We start from the raw sequence: 16,099 nt of genomic DNA on the forward strand, positions 1-16,099 counted from the left end.
CCTGTCTTCTGTCTACAAGAACAGTCACATAATTCAATTCAATTTATTGTTCTATAGCCCAAAATCATAAATCACAAATTTGCTTCAGAGGGCTTTACAATCTGTACACATGTGACATCCTCTGTCCCGGAACCCTCACATCAGAACAGGAACATCAGAGGAGGATCCTCTATCAGGATGACGTGTGATAGATGTCATGTGTACAGAATGAACAACATAACAGAGTTACAACACATTCAATGATTATGACATAAATGATTCATATAATGACAGTAGTAAGCAGAATAATGATGGAAAAATTACAATTACTAAAAATAACAGCAGAAGTGGATATAGTAGAATAACAATAACAAAATCAGTAATGGTATCGGTATTAGTAATGCTACTACTACTACTACTAATAGTAGCAGTGGGTGTCAGCAGGACCGGGGTCCAGGTAAAACCAGGATCTATGGAAACGTGTGAAGAGAGAAAGCATGCCAAACATGCTATGTGGGTCATGGTGCAGCCTCAGGGGGCCAGGAGAGCAACCCGGTCTGAGATGCTCCCTGTCCATCAAGGGAGGCTCCGGGGCCATGGAGGAGGTCTCAGAGTTTGTACCTGATGGTCTGGTTCTGTGAGTACACTTAGAGCCCCAAGGACCAGACATCCAGTCAGACCACAAACGCCTCATAAATAGAGAGCGGCGTGGTCCACCCTGAGTACACAGGAGGTTTAGGTTTCAAATGGCCAACAGTAACCTGTAATGGAGTAGATTGTGCTCGATTTGATGCCCCATATGTTCTATCTTATCTTATCTTATCTTATTTATTTTATTATTATTATTATTTTTGGCTTTGCCAAGGATATATGTGTTTGTAATGAATGCAATCTTGCTTTTACATTCATGAGTAATAATAATCTAATCATAGAATATACAAAAGTACTGCAGTCACAGTTTGAGTATATTTGCTAAACTTTACTGATTATACTGACACACTTTTACTGAAGGAACATTTTACTATTACAGAGTATTGTTACTGTGAGGTATTAGTACTTTTACTGTCCCAGAGGTATTTTAATGTGTGGTATTAGTCTTCAACTGTAACAGAGTGTTTTTAATGTGTGGTATTAGTCTTCAACTGTAACAGAGTGTTTTTAAAGTGTAGTATTAGTAATTTGACTGGAATAGATTTTTCTTTAAAGTGAAGTGTTAGTGCTTTTACTGGAAGTGAGTACTTTTACTGCAGTAGAGGATCTGAATACTTCCTCCATCTCTGACATAAGGTCAATACAGAGAAGTATTACAACACATCAGTGAAGTTTCTGCTAAAAACAAAGAAATACATGTTTTTACAGCAGTATATTGTGAATATATTCATATTGATCTGTTGACTCATCAGCTGGTTTGTGTTAGAGCCAGATTTACCTGTCAGGGGCCCCGGGGCCAAAATATGCTGCTCAGCTTCTACATGATTACACACAACTTTCTTTGGGACTGTGGCTTTGAAAGATCACAAGATAATTACTGTTCTACTATTTTCTTATGAAATACTGAATAGATTCAGAAAGAAAACATCCGCCCTGAATGGGCCGAGTCATTTTGTTAATATTTGTGCAAGGTCGTCATTCTTATACTTATGTAAGTTGTTTATTGGGGTCTTTCAAAATGCCAAAATCAAACCTCTAGACTCTTTGGTGTTCTCCTTAGACGCTGAGAAAGCATTCGATCGAATCCAATGGAAATACATATTCAATGTTTTAGAGCGTTTCTCTCTGGACGATATATTTATAAATTACTGTGTACCTCTCCACAAGCAATGGTTCTAATGGTTCTACATCACACACTGGTTTACTCTCGGGCTTGACACACGTCAAAGATTTGTTCACTGTCCTCGCATTAGTTTTCCACCCCCATTGAACCTCATGTTAGTTGCATTAATGGTTGGAAAATGGAGAGTATTATTCGGTTGTATGCGGACGATATTCTGGTATTTCTCTGCAAACCTAAACCATTAATTCTCCGTTCATTGAGTATGTTTTATCTTATCTTATTTATTTTATTATTATTATTTTTGGCTTTGTCAAGGATATATGTTTTTGTAATGAATGTAATTTTGTTATTACATTCATGAGTAATAACAATCTAATCATAGAATATACAACAGTACAGCAGTCACAGTTTGAATATATTTACTAAACTTTACTGAATGTTTGAAAGTGTTTTTTTTACTTTGTGTCAGTGATCTGGTGTTTGGTGCTGTCACATGATGGATTGAAGAGCAAGAATGGAGCCTCACCTGACGGGCCGGTTCTGGGTCGGGCTCCTGCCCCCCCCCCTCACTCCCTCCTGTCAGTCAACATAGAGCCTCGAGGACCAGACATCCAGTCAGATCTCAAACGCCTCACAGCTCCCGTCATGTTGTTCTCACGCACTGTTGGTATCTGGACCTACAACAGGTAATCAAGGGTGACTGTGGCTAAATGGAGAGCAGTGTTATCCTTCAATCGGTTCGATCCCCGCTAGTCTATGTCAATGTGTCCTTGAGCAAGACTTAACCCCAAATTGCTCCTGTAGCTGTGCCTACGGTGTGTGTGTGTGATAATCTGATAGGCACCTAACCCCCCAAGTAGTGAAAGCGCTTTGAGTGGTCGAAAAGACTAGAAAAGCTCTATAGAAGTACAGTCCATTTACCATAATCAATCCTCTGGTTCTCCCTCAGGTAAACGCTGTTAGCTCCGTTGAGGGGCAACCCCTCGATCGTAGATGTGCTCTGTAGGTAACTACACTTATTTTATCTCAAACCACCATCTTCACCTAAACTTTGACAGAGTAAAGGGCGAATATTTTATTTTGCTTTTTCAAGGACAAACACATTACATGATGAATAACGGTACAAAGTCAACAAGACAACAAATAAACAAATTAAACGTAAAATCGAATAAACAGCAATGACAGTAAAATTATATAACTAAACAAACATTGAGAGACAGTGAACAAGATCCCAGGAATCAGGGAATCAATAAAAAAAAAAGATTAAAGAGAGACGCTATCAATGTGGTGTGATGGGAGATTCTTTATTTTATCTAAAAAGAGTCACCATATCTTAAAAAAAAAAAAAAGTTTTACTCTTATTCCTCAACCAAGGAGTTATTTTCTCTAAAAGTAAACAACTATTAGAGACATCTGATTTACATTTTAACGCAACACACTTTCTTTCAAAGGCCACCAAAACTTCTGTGAGCTTCATCACTATAAGGTTGTAAAGTTACCCAATAAACAGTCAACACCATGAATACTGGATACGGTGTCACATAACCCCCCCACCCCCCTCTCTACCAAGACTGTTCCCTCTTCTACACCACATCTAAACTAAAGGGTCAAATATTAAAGTTGTATTTGTGCAGTTTATATTTAGTGACATCGAGCTGATGAACCAGGTAGTTTTGTCACTTGTGTTGTTGGACGTTCGTAGGAAAACACACAAAAAATAGCAACATAAAGCTTTTATGAGATACCAAACAAATCGTTGTTTGTGGAGCCCGACGGCTAGAAACCCACCAGACCTGCTGGACCTCAATCTCTCCTGGCCCCGGGGTTGCACATCGACCCACATAGCATGTTACCTGCGGCCCCCCCCCACCCTCCAAGGCCTCATTTTGAGACATAAAAGGAGACTCCGTCCCAGCAGCTCATCACTCTCCACTCAGAGCCGACGACCAGCCGACCCTGAGCCATGACCTCCTTCTCCAGCCGCAGCAGCTTGTCCTCCTCCCAGAGGAGCTCCAACATGGCTGCCCCCTCCTCCATGTCCTCCTCCCGTCGGGTCGGCAGCTTTGGGGCCGGCAGCGTGTACGGAGGAGCTGGAGGGTCCGGAGTCCGCGTCTCCAAGGCCTCCTCCTCCTTCAACCTGGCAGACGCCGTCGACGTGTCTGACAACAAGAAAGTGGCAATGCAGAACCTCAACGACCGCCTGGCCTCCTACCTGGACAAGGTGCGCAGCCTGGAGATGGCCAACGGGGAATTGGAGCTGAAGATCAGACAGTTCCTGGAGAACAAGACCAAACCTGAGGGCCACGACTGCACCGCGTTCAAGGTCTCTATCAAAAACCTGCAGGACCAGGTGAGTCCAGGTTCTTCTACACTTTCTTCTTTTGTGTTTTTTTTTTTTTTTTTTTACATTTTAGTAAGTTTAAGGGTTTCATATTTGTTTTTCGATTTTTTAAGTTTCTGTAACTTTTTTAACTTTTCAGATCTACTTCGCTGTTCATGGAAACGCCTCCCTCGTCCTCGCCGTCGACAACGCCCAGCTGGCCACCGACGACTTCAAACTCAAGTGAGTTTCCTTCAACGTGGAATCAAACATCGAAACAAAAAAACTGTACATTTTTTGTGAGCAGGTCCTTCATTGTGTTGAGTTTCTGGAACTCATTCTGGTGTTTTCTTTCAGGTACGATAACGAGCTGGCCGCGCGTCAGTTGGTGGAGGCCGACAGCGCCGGTCTGAAGAGGGTCCTTCAGGAGCTGACCCTGAGCCGGTCAGACCTGGAGATGCAGGTGGATGGTCTGAAGGACGAGCTGATTCAGCTGAAGAGGAACCACGAGGAGGTGAGACCATTGAAACCAGTCAGGAAATAAATAAAAAGATAAAAAACACAGAAGTTTAACTGACGTCTTCCTGTAGGATCTGCTGGTCATGAGGACCCAGATGGGGGGTCAGGTGAACGTGGAGGTGGACGCTGTTCCTCAGGAGGACCTGTCCATCGTCATGGCTGGAATCAGAGAACACTACGAGGCTGCCGCCAACAAGAACCGCAAAGACTTGGAGACCTGGTTCCAGGCCAAGGTGAGACCACAAAGTCCTGTTTTCTGTCCTGAATGTGGTCACTGCTGCCCCTTAGTGTCCAAAACCTGGTCCGACTCAAGTTACACCAACGACTCTCTTTTGTTTCTAACTTAGGCTGTTGTCTGATATCCTGATCCATGGGATCAATAACATCATTGATTCTTGTTTCCTCACAGTCAGCCGAGCTGAACAAAGAGGTCAGTGTGAGCACTGAGACCCTGCAGACATCCAGGACCGAGATCGGAGAGGTCAGAAGAACTCTTCAGACTCTGGAGATCAAACTACAGGCTCAGATCAGCAAGGTGACCAAAACACTGGATCCACTTAACTCTTCTGATAGATATGATCTTCCGTATTATTCTGAATGTAAAAGGTTTTCAGGTGTTTTTGAAGCACTAAAGAGTTGTCTTACTGTAAAAGTCAAACTGACCTGACTGTCCCTCCTCTTCCTCCTGAAACAGAAAGGAGCTTCCGAGAATCTTCTGAACGAGACCAAGACCCGCTATGCTAACATGCTGGCGGGTTACCAGAGGCAGGTGGAGGCTCTGGAGGAGCAGCTGGTCCAGCTGAGGGCTGACCTGGAGAACCAGAAGGTCATGTACGCCAACCTGCTGGACATCAAGACCAAACTGGAGCTGGAGATTGCCGAGTACAGGAGGCTGCTGGACGGAGAGAGGTGAGCCTGGTAGCTTAGCCTGTTAGCATGCTAGCGTTAGCTAACGATTGATGAGTCCGGCTGATCTTTAGTTCTGTAGGTTTTTAGGTCATAAAGTGTCGGACACATTAACGCGTTGACCCGATGACGAAGAGTTCAGAGGATCAATAAAGTTATTACAGTTCATCCTCAGAGGAACGTGAATCATAATCCATCCCATCATAGTTAAGATGTGAGTCATTAGTATCCAGAGCAGCTAGCATGGCGAGAATTACTAACCAACATTGTGATTTAGTATCCTAATCTCAACACAAGGATATGCACTTATTTTTTGTAAAATGTTGTGAAATCAGCTTTTAGCGACAATTATTAGTGCCCGAGCACCGACGTAGTCGGAGCGGACGACCTATTGTTTTTCTATTGTTTATTATTATTCCCGCGTGTTTCGTCGCAAAAAGGAGGTGCTTGGGATACTGGGAATTTTTTTTCAATTTGGCACGCAAGCCAGTTTTTGCGAAAATTACAGTCTCATTGGGGTGTCCAGCTGCGGTATGAAATATTGGCTCGATAGCGCCCCCTATTAAGTTGCCCCAACATTGGGTTTCACCTAGCTGTATGAAATTTGGTAGGTACGTGATGGGACATACAAAAAATCCTCTTGGACTTATTCACTAAACCAAACAGGAAGTCGGCCATTTTGAATTTTATGATGTTTTTTGACCGTTTCAAGGCGCCATACTTTAACGAACTCCTCCTAGAGATTTAACCCGATTGACTTCAGATTCGGTCAGTACACTCTTGAGATCTTGGCATTTAAAAGTTACTCAAAGATCAAAAAGTTATCGAACTATGTATCCGTGGCGTGGCAGCAAAAAAACAATCCTTACCAGATTTCACATGTTTGATTAGACTCCAGTCCTGAAGACATCTGCAGGCCAATTTTGAATCATAGTCATAGCGCCACCTACTGGTAACAGTAAGTTAAAGTCTTTATACTTTGGCTTGTTTCTCTTAGTTGGTAAATCAGATCAACATCAAATTAGTTCCACACAAATGTAAGAAGTTCATAATGCCAGTTCATGAGCTTTTGATGTTTCGTCGAACGCTGTTGCCATGACGATGCAGTCTTTGCTATGAAAAACGAAGGTGCTTTTGAGGAGCTAAAAATTATCGAAAACATAAGCAAACTTGATATACACATTTAAAATAAAGTATTGCTACAGAGTGGCAAATCAGCTCAATAGCGCCCCCTACAAAATTTTGACGAAGCAGCCCTCGCACTACCTTTCATATAGATTTACAAAATTTTGCAGGCACATGTATCGCATGTGGACTTAACAAAATGTCTCATGGAGCCATGCTCTAAACCCAACCGCAAGTCAGCCATTTTTAATTTAGTATGAATTATTTGTGTTGTTTTTGTCATTTCCAGGCGCTGTACTTTAACGAACTCCTCCTAGCAAATTAATCAAATCAACTTAAAATTTGGTTACTAGAGTCTAAAGACCTTTGTGATGTTTTGTTTTGTGAAAGGCTGTTGCCGTGGTGACGCATTCTTTGCCGGCTCAATAGTGCCCCCTACAATATTTTGACGATGCAGCCCTCGCAGTACGTTTCACCTAGATGTATACAATTTGATAGGCAGATGTATCAGATGTAAAGTCTTAGGGATCTAAGCTCTAAACCCAACCGGAAGTCAGCCATTTTGAATTTTGTATGAATTTCTCGTGTTTTTTTTCCATTTTCAGGTGCTGTACTTTAACAAACTCCTCCTAGGGAATTAATCAGACCAGCTTAGAATTTGTTCAGAACAATCTCAAGACCTTAGTGATTAAAAACTACTAAAATCTTGAGGTTGGACATGGACGTGGTGTAGCGAACATTTTACATGGTTCGCCGTCATCCATCAAGCTGTTGTAACGCAAATGTACTTTGTCAAAACTGTCCCAAACTTGACATGCTTGATTACTGTCATGATTTTAGGACTTCTGCATGCCAATATTAACTCATAGTCATAGCGCCACCTTCTGGCAACCACGGCCGTAAGCAGGATTCTATAATTACAGCGGCTCAAACACTTGAACACTGAAGGGTTTGTGGGCACACCATGAGAAAAAGACTTCTCTGATCTAAATATGTGCAAACTAAGATGCTTGGAAAGCAAAAGTTAGATAACAGTGGTTCTCAAACCATGTCAGTGGGCATTAGTATAAATGATCAGTCCAGAGCTTCTACATGAGAATCAGAATAAATGTTACAATGAATGCTTCACACTCTAAAGTTACAGAAGAGCTTAAAATGAAAACAGTGTTAAATTATGGTGTTCAAGTAAAAGCAAATGACACTACTGTTCTGTTAACTTTCATGTAAGTCCAAATACAATCAGCAGGACACTGCAGGGAGTTGAACCCCATCCCAGTAAACTGACAGTCTGTTATGTTACAAACACTGAAGCGCATTTACGCACATTCATTTTCTTCATGATCTTAACAGGCTTACATTTATGATTGTATCGGAGGTACACTTAAAACATTTGAGGCTTAAAACCTGGCAACATGATCTTGCTAGTCGACGCAGGAAATACCGTTTAACTCGTGCACGCAGTGTATGATGGTCACAGAAATGCGTGGCCGCAGTACCCTCGACGTGCGTGGAGTTGCGAGGGCCCGATCAATGCTGCTTACAGCTTTAATTTGTATTTTTATTTAATATTTCTCAGAATAAAAGTAGTTTTATCTACTTTTTCGAACATCACTACAACAAAAAAGACGAACAAATAATTCTTAATAATAATAAATGTTTTATTTCCCGTCCTGCAGCACCCCCACTACCAGCACTACCACCATGACCAGCAGGGTGGTGACCATCATGCAGGAAATCGACGAACATGGAAACGTGATCAGCAGCAGTTAGACCAGAATCAAAACCAGAACCAGACTCTGTGAACTGAGTCTGTCTGAGGTTCTTCAATAAATATGAAGTCTGGCGTTGTTTCTGTGGTTCATGTGTTTTTATTTTGATAGATTTAAGTTTATTAATGGACGTCTTTGAATGCAAGTTTTAATTAGTGACCAAACAGGGGAATTTAAAATCCGGGTTCCGTCACATGATCAGATGGGGCCCCAAAAATACCTTTTTTCCTCATAGACCTATATGCGAAAGAGACATCTGTAACTCGGAGGATAATTTTCCTTGAGGTGAAATACAATACACACAATAAAATAAAGATAAACTATTATAAGGTATTAAAAACTCAGTCTGCATTTAGATGAAGAAAGTTCAGCACATTCAATCTTTTTTATTCCTTTGCAGAGACAATCTATTTGACTGTAGTCGCTTGGTAAATTCGGGTGTCCTCTGCATAAGTACATATATTCTAATTATTGTTTAATACTTATTTTAATTTTGCCACTTTCTCAGCATTGAACTCGTACTGCAGTCTTGGAGACACCTTCAGAAAACATCCATCAAGTCATTGAAGTGTGCTTTAACTTTTAGTAGTGATCCACAAAATGTGAAAAAACTTTATTTTTAAACCCCCTAAATGTGGACGCCTTCTTTATCTAATATCTCAATATCTATAACTTCTTCAGGCGTCAAACTTTGTACACATTACATTACAGCCATTTAGCAGACGCTTTTATCCAAAGCGACTTACAATTTAGTATCTATCTACCATTGACGCAGCTACGGGAGCAATTTTGGGGTTAAGGGGCTCAAGGACACATTGACATGAGACTAGCTGGAGCCGGGGATTGAACCGCCGACCCTCTGATTGAAAGGTGGCCCTGCTCTCCACTTAGCCACGGTCACCATACACAGTGTCTCTATAAGTTATTTGTTAAAATAAATGAGTCAAGTGTTACTAATACACAAACACACACGTTTCAGTTCATCAGAGGTATTTTATTTGTGTATTTCTAAGAGCGGTTGAAAGATGTTTGTTGTCTCACTTCTCAGAGTCAGAGTTGACCTCCTCCTCCTCCTCATCATCATTGACGTCACTGGCGATGATCATCACTTTACTCTTCGTGGTGGTCGTCGTGGTTGTGGTGGAAAGGCTGCAGGAAGACACACAAACAGTTTATAGTGATACATTGTGCTCTTTAAACTTAATTATTGCAATATTTCTGCTTTTTCATTTGTTCTTCATATATATTTTATATGATGCACCTAGTTTCTGAATTGTATTTCCCAGAGATGAGGAATAAACACTTTTGACCTTTGACATCTGTTTTCAGGATTATTATTCTCACTGGTTTCACTGGTTTTCTACTAGTTTCAAACTCTCTACAGACCGCTATACTATAACAAATTAACAGCTCTATTTAATTCGTTTTTTTCATTAAGTTGCGAAATATTAAATTTTTGTGTTTTTTGTTATGTAAAAACTGCTATTTGTTGTCATTAGGGAGTTTATCTGTTTCAAAATAATAATTTTGTTTTTGTAAATTTCATAATTTGGATTATTTCATCACGATTCGTGACATAGTATTTAATAACTAAAGATTTTCCATGACTGTTTAATATGTCGTCGCTTGGTAAACTCGGGTGTCCTCTGCGTAAGTACATATATTCTAATTATCGTTGTATACTTATTTTAATTTTGCCACTTTCTCAGCATTGAACTCGTCCTGCAGTCTTGGAGACGCCTTCAGAAAACATCCATCAAATCATTGAAGTGTGCTTTAACTTTTAGTAGTGATCCACAAAATGTGAAAAACATTATTTTTGAAACCCCCAAAATGTGGACGCCTTCTTCACCTAATATCTCAATATCTATAACTTCTACAGACGTCAAACTTTGTACACAGTGTCTCTATACGTTATTTGTTAAAATAAATGAGTCAAGTGTTGATTACAGGTACTAATATACACACACACACACACACACACACACACACACACACACACACACACACACACACATATTTCAGTTCATCAGAGGCATGTTATTTCTGAGAGCGGTTGAAAGATGTTTGTTGTCTCACTTCTCAGAGTCAGAGTTGACCCCATTCATCTGCTCCTCATCATCACTGACGTCTCTGGCGATGATCATCACTTTACTCTTCGTGGTCGTGGTCGGTAGGCTGCAGGAAGACACACAAACAGTTTATATTGATACATTGTGCTCTTTAAACTTAATTATTGCAATATTTCTGCTTTTTCATGTCTTCATATCTATTTTATATGATGCACCTAGTTTCTGAATTGTATTTCCCAGAGATGAGGAATAAACACTTTTGACCTTTGACATCTGTTTTCAGGATTATTATTCTCACTGGTTTCACTGGTTTTCTACCAGTTTCAAACCCTCTACAGACCGCTATACTATAACAAATTAACAGCTCTATTTAATTCGTTTTTTTCATTAAGTTGCAAAATATATAATTTGTATGTTATCTGTTATGTAAAAACTGTTATTTGTTGTCATTAGGGAGTTTATCTGTTTCAAAATAATAATTTTGTTTTTGTAAATTTCATAATTTGGATTATTTCATCACGATTCGTGACATAGTATTTAATAACTAAAGATTTTCCATGACTGTTTAATATGTCATCGCTTGGTAAACTCGGGTGTCCTCTGCGTAAGTACATATATTCTAATTATCGTTGTATACTTATTTTAATTTTGCCACTTTCTCAGTATTGAACTCGTCCTGCAGTCTTGGAGACGCCTTCAGAAAACATCCATCAAATCATTGAAGTGTGCTTTAACTTTTAGTAGTGATCCACAAAATGTGAAAAAAATATTTTTAAACCCCCAAAATGTGGACGCCTTCTTCACCTAATATCTCAATATCTATAACTTCTACAGACGTCAAACTTTGTACACAGTGTCTCTATAAGTTATTTGTTAAAATAAATGAGTCAAGTGTTGATTACAGGTACTAATACACACACACACACACACACACACACACACACACACACACACACACACACACACACACACACACACACACATATTTCAGTTCATCAGAGGCATGTTATTTCTGAGAGCGGTTGAAAGATGTTTGTTGTCTCACTTCTCAAAGTCAGTGTTGACCCCATTCATCTGCTTCTCGTCATCAATGATTTCTCTGGTGATGATCATCACTTTACTCTTCGTGGTGGTCATCGTGGTCGGCGGGCTACAGGAAGACACACAAACAGTTTATATTGATACTTTGTACTCTTTAAACTTAATTATTGCAATATCTTTTTCATTTGATCTTCATATATATTTTATATGAGGCACCTAGTTTCTGAACTGTATTTCACCACAGGTGAGGAATAAACATTTTTGACCTTTGACATCTGTTTTCAGGATTATTATTCTCACTGGTTTTACTGGTTTCAAACCCTCTACAGACGCTATACTATAACAAATTAACAGCTCTATTTAATTAGTTTTTTTCATTAAGTTAAAAAATATATAATTTTTGTGTTATTTGTAATGTAAAAACTTTTAATTGTTGTCATTAAAGAGTTTATCTGTTTCAAAATAATAATAATTAAAGATTTTCCATGAGCGTTTGATATGATAATGATTTCACATTTTATTCCTAAAAACATGTTAATTTTGAATGTTATTTTGCTTCTTCTGCTTGATATGTTAAGTTTATCCATCTCCTAGTATCGTCCCAGTCTGGAACGGTCCAATCACCTGAACAGCTCTCCATCCAGCAGCCTCCTGTACTCGGCGATCTCCATCTCCAGCCTGGTTTTGGTGTCCAGCAGCATCTGGTACTCTTGTCCCTGGCGCTCCAGGTCGGCCCTCAGCTGCACCAGCTGGTCCTCCAGAGCCGACACCTGCCTCTGGTAACCTCCCAGCATGTTGGCGTAGCGGCTCTGGGCGTCGGCGAGGGTTCCTTCCAGAGACGCTTTCTGAAGTGGAGAAGCAAAAACCGAGCGTGAGGGGGGGATTCACAAGGTTAAGGTAATAATCTCTTCTGCATTGATTCAAATGGAAGAAAAAAACCAACCATGCTCAGCTGTGCTTGGAGCTCGATTTGCAGGTTCTGCAGCGAGCGTTTGACCTCTGTGACCTCTGATCGGGATGACTGAAGAGTCTCGGTGCTCACGGCGACTTCCTTATTGAGCTCATCAGACTTTAAAACCACAAAGAAACAAAGAATAAAACGAAAAAATCAACATGTTTGCAGATGACACTCTACTGTTTGTCTCTTTTAATCCTCATACTGCCGTGTGTTAGAGAGGAAGGTCCTTTAACTTAAGGTGTGTCTCTTAGTAATGATTTAGAAAATGACCTTTTTATTATGACTTACAGAAGGATATATTTTGAAGGCGGGGTTTACTCTTAAGAGGGTTTCTATTGCTCACCTTGGCCTGGAACCAGACCTCCAGGTCTTTGCGATTCTTGTTGGCGACGGTCTCGTAGTGTTCCCTGATGTTGGCCATGACGCCGGACAGGTCCTGCTGAGGAGCAGCGTCCACCTCCACGTTCACCTGACCCCCCATCTGACCCCTCATCATCAGCAGGTCCTGCAGGAAGACGCAAGTTGTTTTTCAAAAAAATATTCAAAGTTTTCTTTTTCATATCATTTTGAATTCCCTTTTTGACTGATCTTTGACTGTGGAAAAAGATCCACTTTTTTGATTTTACATGCAGTTTTAGTCCAAGATACTGAAGACATTTCATACCTGATTCTACCAATACTTATTAACACTTGAATTAAAAGCTCCATAATTCATAATAATCAGAAGTTAAAATATAATTTGAAAGTCACTTTAGAGGATTTTAGAATGTTTTTCTCTTTGCAAAATCACAAGAAATCAAGTTAAGTTTGAAGTTTCCCCAACTTTTCCTCTATCATACCACCAAACGTCCTTATTGAACTTGAACTTGAATGAATGAGATTATATTGGCCCACCTCCTCGTGGTTCTTCTTCAGCTGGATGAGTTCCTCCCTCAGCGTTTCAACCTGCATCTCCAGGTCAGATCTGCCCAGAGTCAGGTCATCTAGGAGCCTCTTCAGCCCGGAGATGTCGGCCTCCACTGACTGACGCATCGCCAGCTCGTTATCGTACCTGCAATCAAATCTGCTGCTTCAACTTTGTTCACTTAAAAATGTCAAGATGCTCTTCCAGTTGTTCTTATATACTCACTTGACCTTGAAGTCATCAGCAGCCAGCTTGGCGTTATCGATGGCCAGGTAGAGAGATCCGTTGGTTCCGGTCGCAAAGAGGATCTGAAACACAAAAGGAGGTCAGATTTATCCTGGATACCTTTTTATTTTATCATCAGTGTCTCTAAATGGAACTTGAATTGAAACCAGCTGATTCACATTAGACATCAGACCTGCAGGTTTGTCCTCCTTTAAACTCAAAATGAAACGGAACCTTTATTTTTTTTTGTGAGGCAGCTGATTTAAAATACAAGTAAAAATCTGTCCTCATTATTTTAGTGGTTATGCAGAAGTTATCAAACTAGAGCTGGAGCCCCTTTCTTTTTCAGGTGGCCTTCTGTGTGTTTTGGGTGTGGCTGCACCTGTATTCACCCTGCAGGAAAGAACACACCTGTTCTGTCCCACCTGTACACCTGAGTTTGGCTTCAGGGCTTTTTTATGACAGTAAGGACGAAGCTTTTTGTGCTGCAGGAGATTCATATTCGAGCATAAAAGCGTTGTGTTACTTCTGTAGTCTTACCTTAAGATAGAGATTTAGAATCAGAGCCTAGACTCACCTGGTCCTGCAGGTCACTGATGCTGGCCTTGAATGCGACGCAGTCGTGGCCCTCAGGTTTGGTCTTGTTCTCCAGGAACTGTCTGATCTTCAGCTCCAGCTCCCCGTTGGCCGTCTCCAGGCTGCGCACCTTATCCAGGTAGGAGGCCAGGCGGTCGTTGAGGTTCTGCATTGCGACTTTCTTGTTGTCAGAGATGTCGACGGCGTCGGCCAGGTTGAAGCCGGCTCCGGCACCGGCTCCGGCAGAAAACCCTGCACCAGCAGAGGAGAAGCTTCTTGGAGCGCTCATGCTGGAAATGCGGACTCCGGAGCCTCCGGCACCACCGTGCACGCTGGGGGCCCTCATGGAGCCCAGACGGTTCCCACTGGAGAAGTTGACGGAGCGAGCGTAGGAGGACATGGTGGATGGTGGAGGAAGCCTGCCTGCTCTGGGTGGAGGGAGTAGAGAATGAAGCAGTTTTGACTTTTGCTTGCATTTATGCTACCTGAACGTGAGGGAGGGGGTTCAGGGTCCGGGGGACAAAACCAAACCAGCAGGAGGACGACAAACAGAGCAACCAATCACAGCAGGAATTAGTACTTGTCTGTTGCATAATGATGTCACATCCCATTTGTTCAGGTGTATCTGCCTCTCAGGAAAACTCGTAGAATCTTCTCTTATCTGATCACTGAATGCACTGCAGACCCTCACCTGGATTCCTGTCTGCATGTTGAAACCTGTCTGTGGTTTCTGAGCTGAGGTTGTCATGCTAGGCCCTGCAGCTCCACACACAGACGCCCCTCTGCTGCTTTTATTGTGCAAGCAAACAATGACATCCTTTGTGCCAGCTCTTTGTTCAGACCCTGTTTGCTGTGACAAAACACAGTCATTTTCTCCAGAGCTGGTTTATGGTGACAGTGGTTTCATGTAAAGTTTGGTGCAAAAAAAGTGTTCAAATTCACTCAACAATCCCACGAATGTAATCCATTATATTACTGATCAATGAATCCTCATCTAGTTTTAATTCTGTTATATTTCACTTAAGACTTAGTTGATATTTTGTTCAAACAGGAATTGTCTTTTTATGAGACTTGTGCAAAACAAAACATTTTTCTCAACGATTGTGAGCGGTGGAAGAAGTATACAGATTATACAGGGTGTTTATCAGTAATCTGTATTTTGTTTCCATGTGGCCTGTCTTTATTATAAGTGTTTGACAGGCCGTCTGAGAGGCCCTGCCAAGTAGGGTGTTTCCTCCACTGGAAGGTCCCCCCATAAGAATCAGAATCAGCTTTATTGGCCATGTATGTGTACGCAAACAAAGAATTTGACTCCGGTTTTCACATTGCTCTCAACGTACACGTATAAAAAAAAATATAAAAATAAAACAAGGGCAACAAAAAAAGTATAAACATTTAACGACTATGTACAATATAAATATAAATATATATCCAAATGTATATATACAGTATACGTATATATGAACATAACCCTATACAACAATACAACAACAGTGTCCATGGAATTGAGGTGATAGTGCAAACAGAGGTAGTAGTGCAGTATGACTTATTTATTGTTCATCAGTGACGTCCAGCAGACAGAAGCTGTTCCTGTGTCTGGTGGTTTTGCCGTACAGAGCTCTGTAGCTCCCACCAGAGGGGAGAAGTTGGAACAGCTTGTGTCCAGGGTGTGAAGGGTCTGCAGTGATCTTTCCTGCCGGTTTCCTGACTCTGGAGGTGTACAAGTCCAGGATGAAGGGTAAGCTGGAACCAATGATTCTCTCTGCGGACCTGACAATCCATTGTAAGGCAGTTTATCATATTTTCTCTACCATAAAAGCCCCCAAGAGGTCACTTTTGCTGCATTTTAACAAAACATGTTGGCACTAAGGAGTGTGGTCATGTTTGTTCACAATAAGTTGTTAAAAATGGAATTTGAAAGAAAATTGTCA

The 16,099-nt window shown here is 41.0% G+C and overlaps 2 protein-coding genes across 2 annotated transcripts; one reads left to right on the top strand and one right to left on the bottom strand.

Annotated features, from left to right (window-relative positions):
* Positions 1–3,438: 3,438 nt before the first annotated feature.
* LOC137884004 (keratin, type I cytoskeletal 13-like) lies at positions 3,439–8,404 on the top strand. The gene is made up of 7 exons (XM_068725629.1): positions 3,439–4,103; positions 4,234–4,316; positions 4,431–4,587; positions 4,664–4,825; positions 5,002–5,127; positions 5,287–5,501; positions 8,300–8,404. The coding sequence occupies exons 1-7, from the start codon at positions 3,717–3,719 to the stop codon at positions 8,391–8,393; spliced, it is 1,224 nt and encodes a 407-aa protein (XP_068581730.1). The 5' UTR covers positions 3,439–3,716; the 3' UTR covers positions 8,394–8,404.
* Positions 8,405–9,391: 987 nt separating this feature from the next.
* On the bottom strand, positions 9,392–14,595 carry LOC137884002 (keratin, type I cytoskeletal 13-like). Its single transcript, XM_068725626.1, has 9 exons — positions 14,170–14,595; positions 13,593–13,675; positions 13,358–13,514; positions 12,807–12,968; positions 12,449–12,574; positions 12,130–12,350; positions 11,510–11,614; positions 10,472–10,570; positions 9,392–9,541 (listed from the first exon to the last, which is right to left on the bottom strand). Exons 1-9 carry the CDS (start codon positions 14,566–14,568, stop codon positions 9,430–9,432), a joined length of 1,464 nt encoding a protein of 487 aa, XP_068581727.1. The 5' UTR covers positions 14,569–14,595; the 3' UTR covers positions 9,392–9,429.
* Between the last annotated feature and the right edge of the window lie 1,504 nt (positions 14,596–16,099).

Source organism: Cebidichthys violaceus, unplaced genomic scaffold, assembly GCF_023349555.1.
Source record: "Cebidichthys violaceus isolate CVI_PGR_0920_01 unplaced genomic scaffold, fCebVio1.0.p SCAF_36, whole genome shotgun sequence".
Lineage (NCBI taxonomy): Eukaryota > Metazoa > Chordata > Actinopteri > Perciformes > Stichaeidae > Cebidichthys > Cebidichthys violaceus.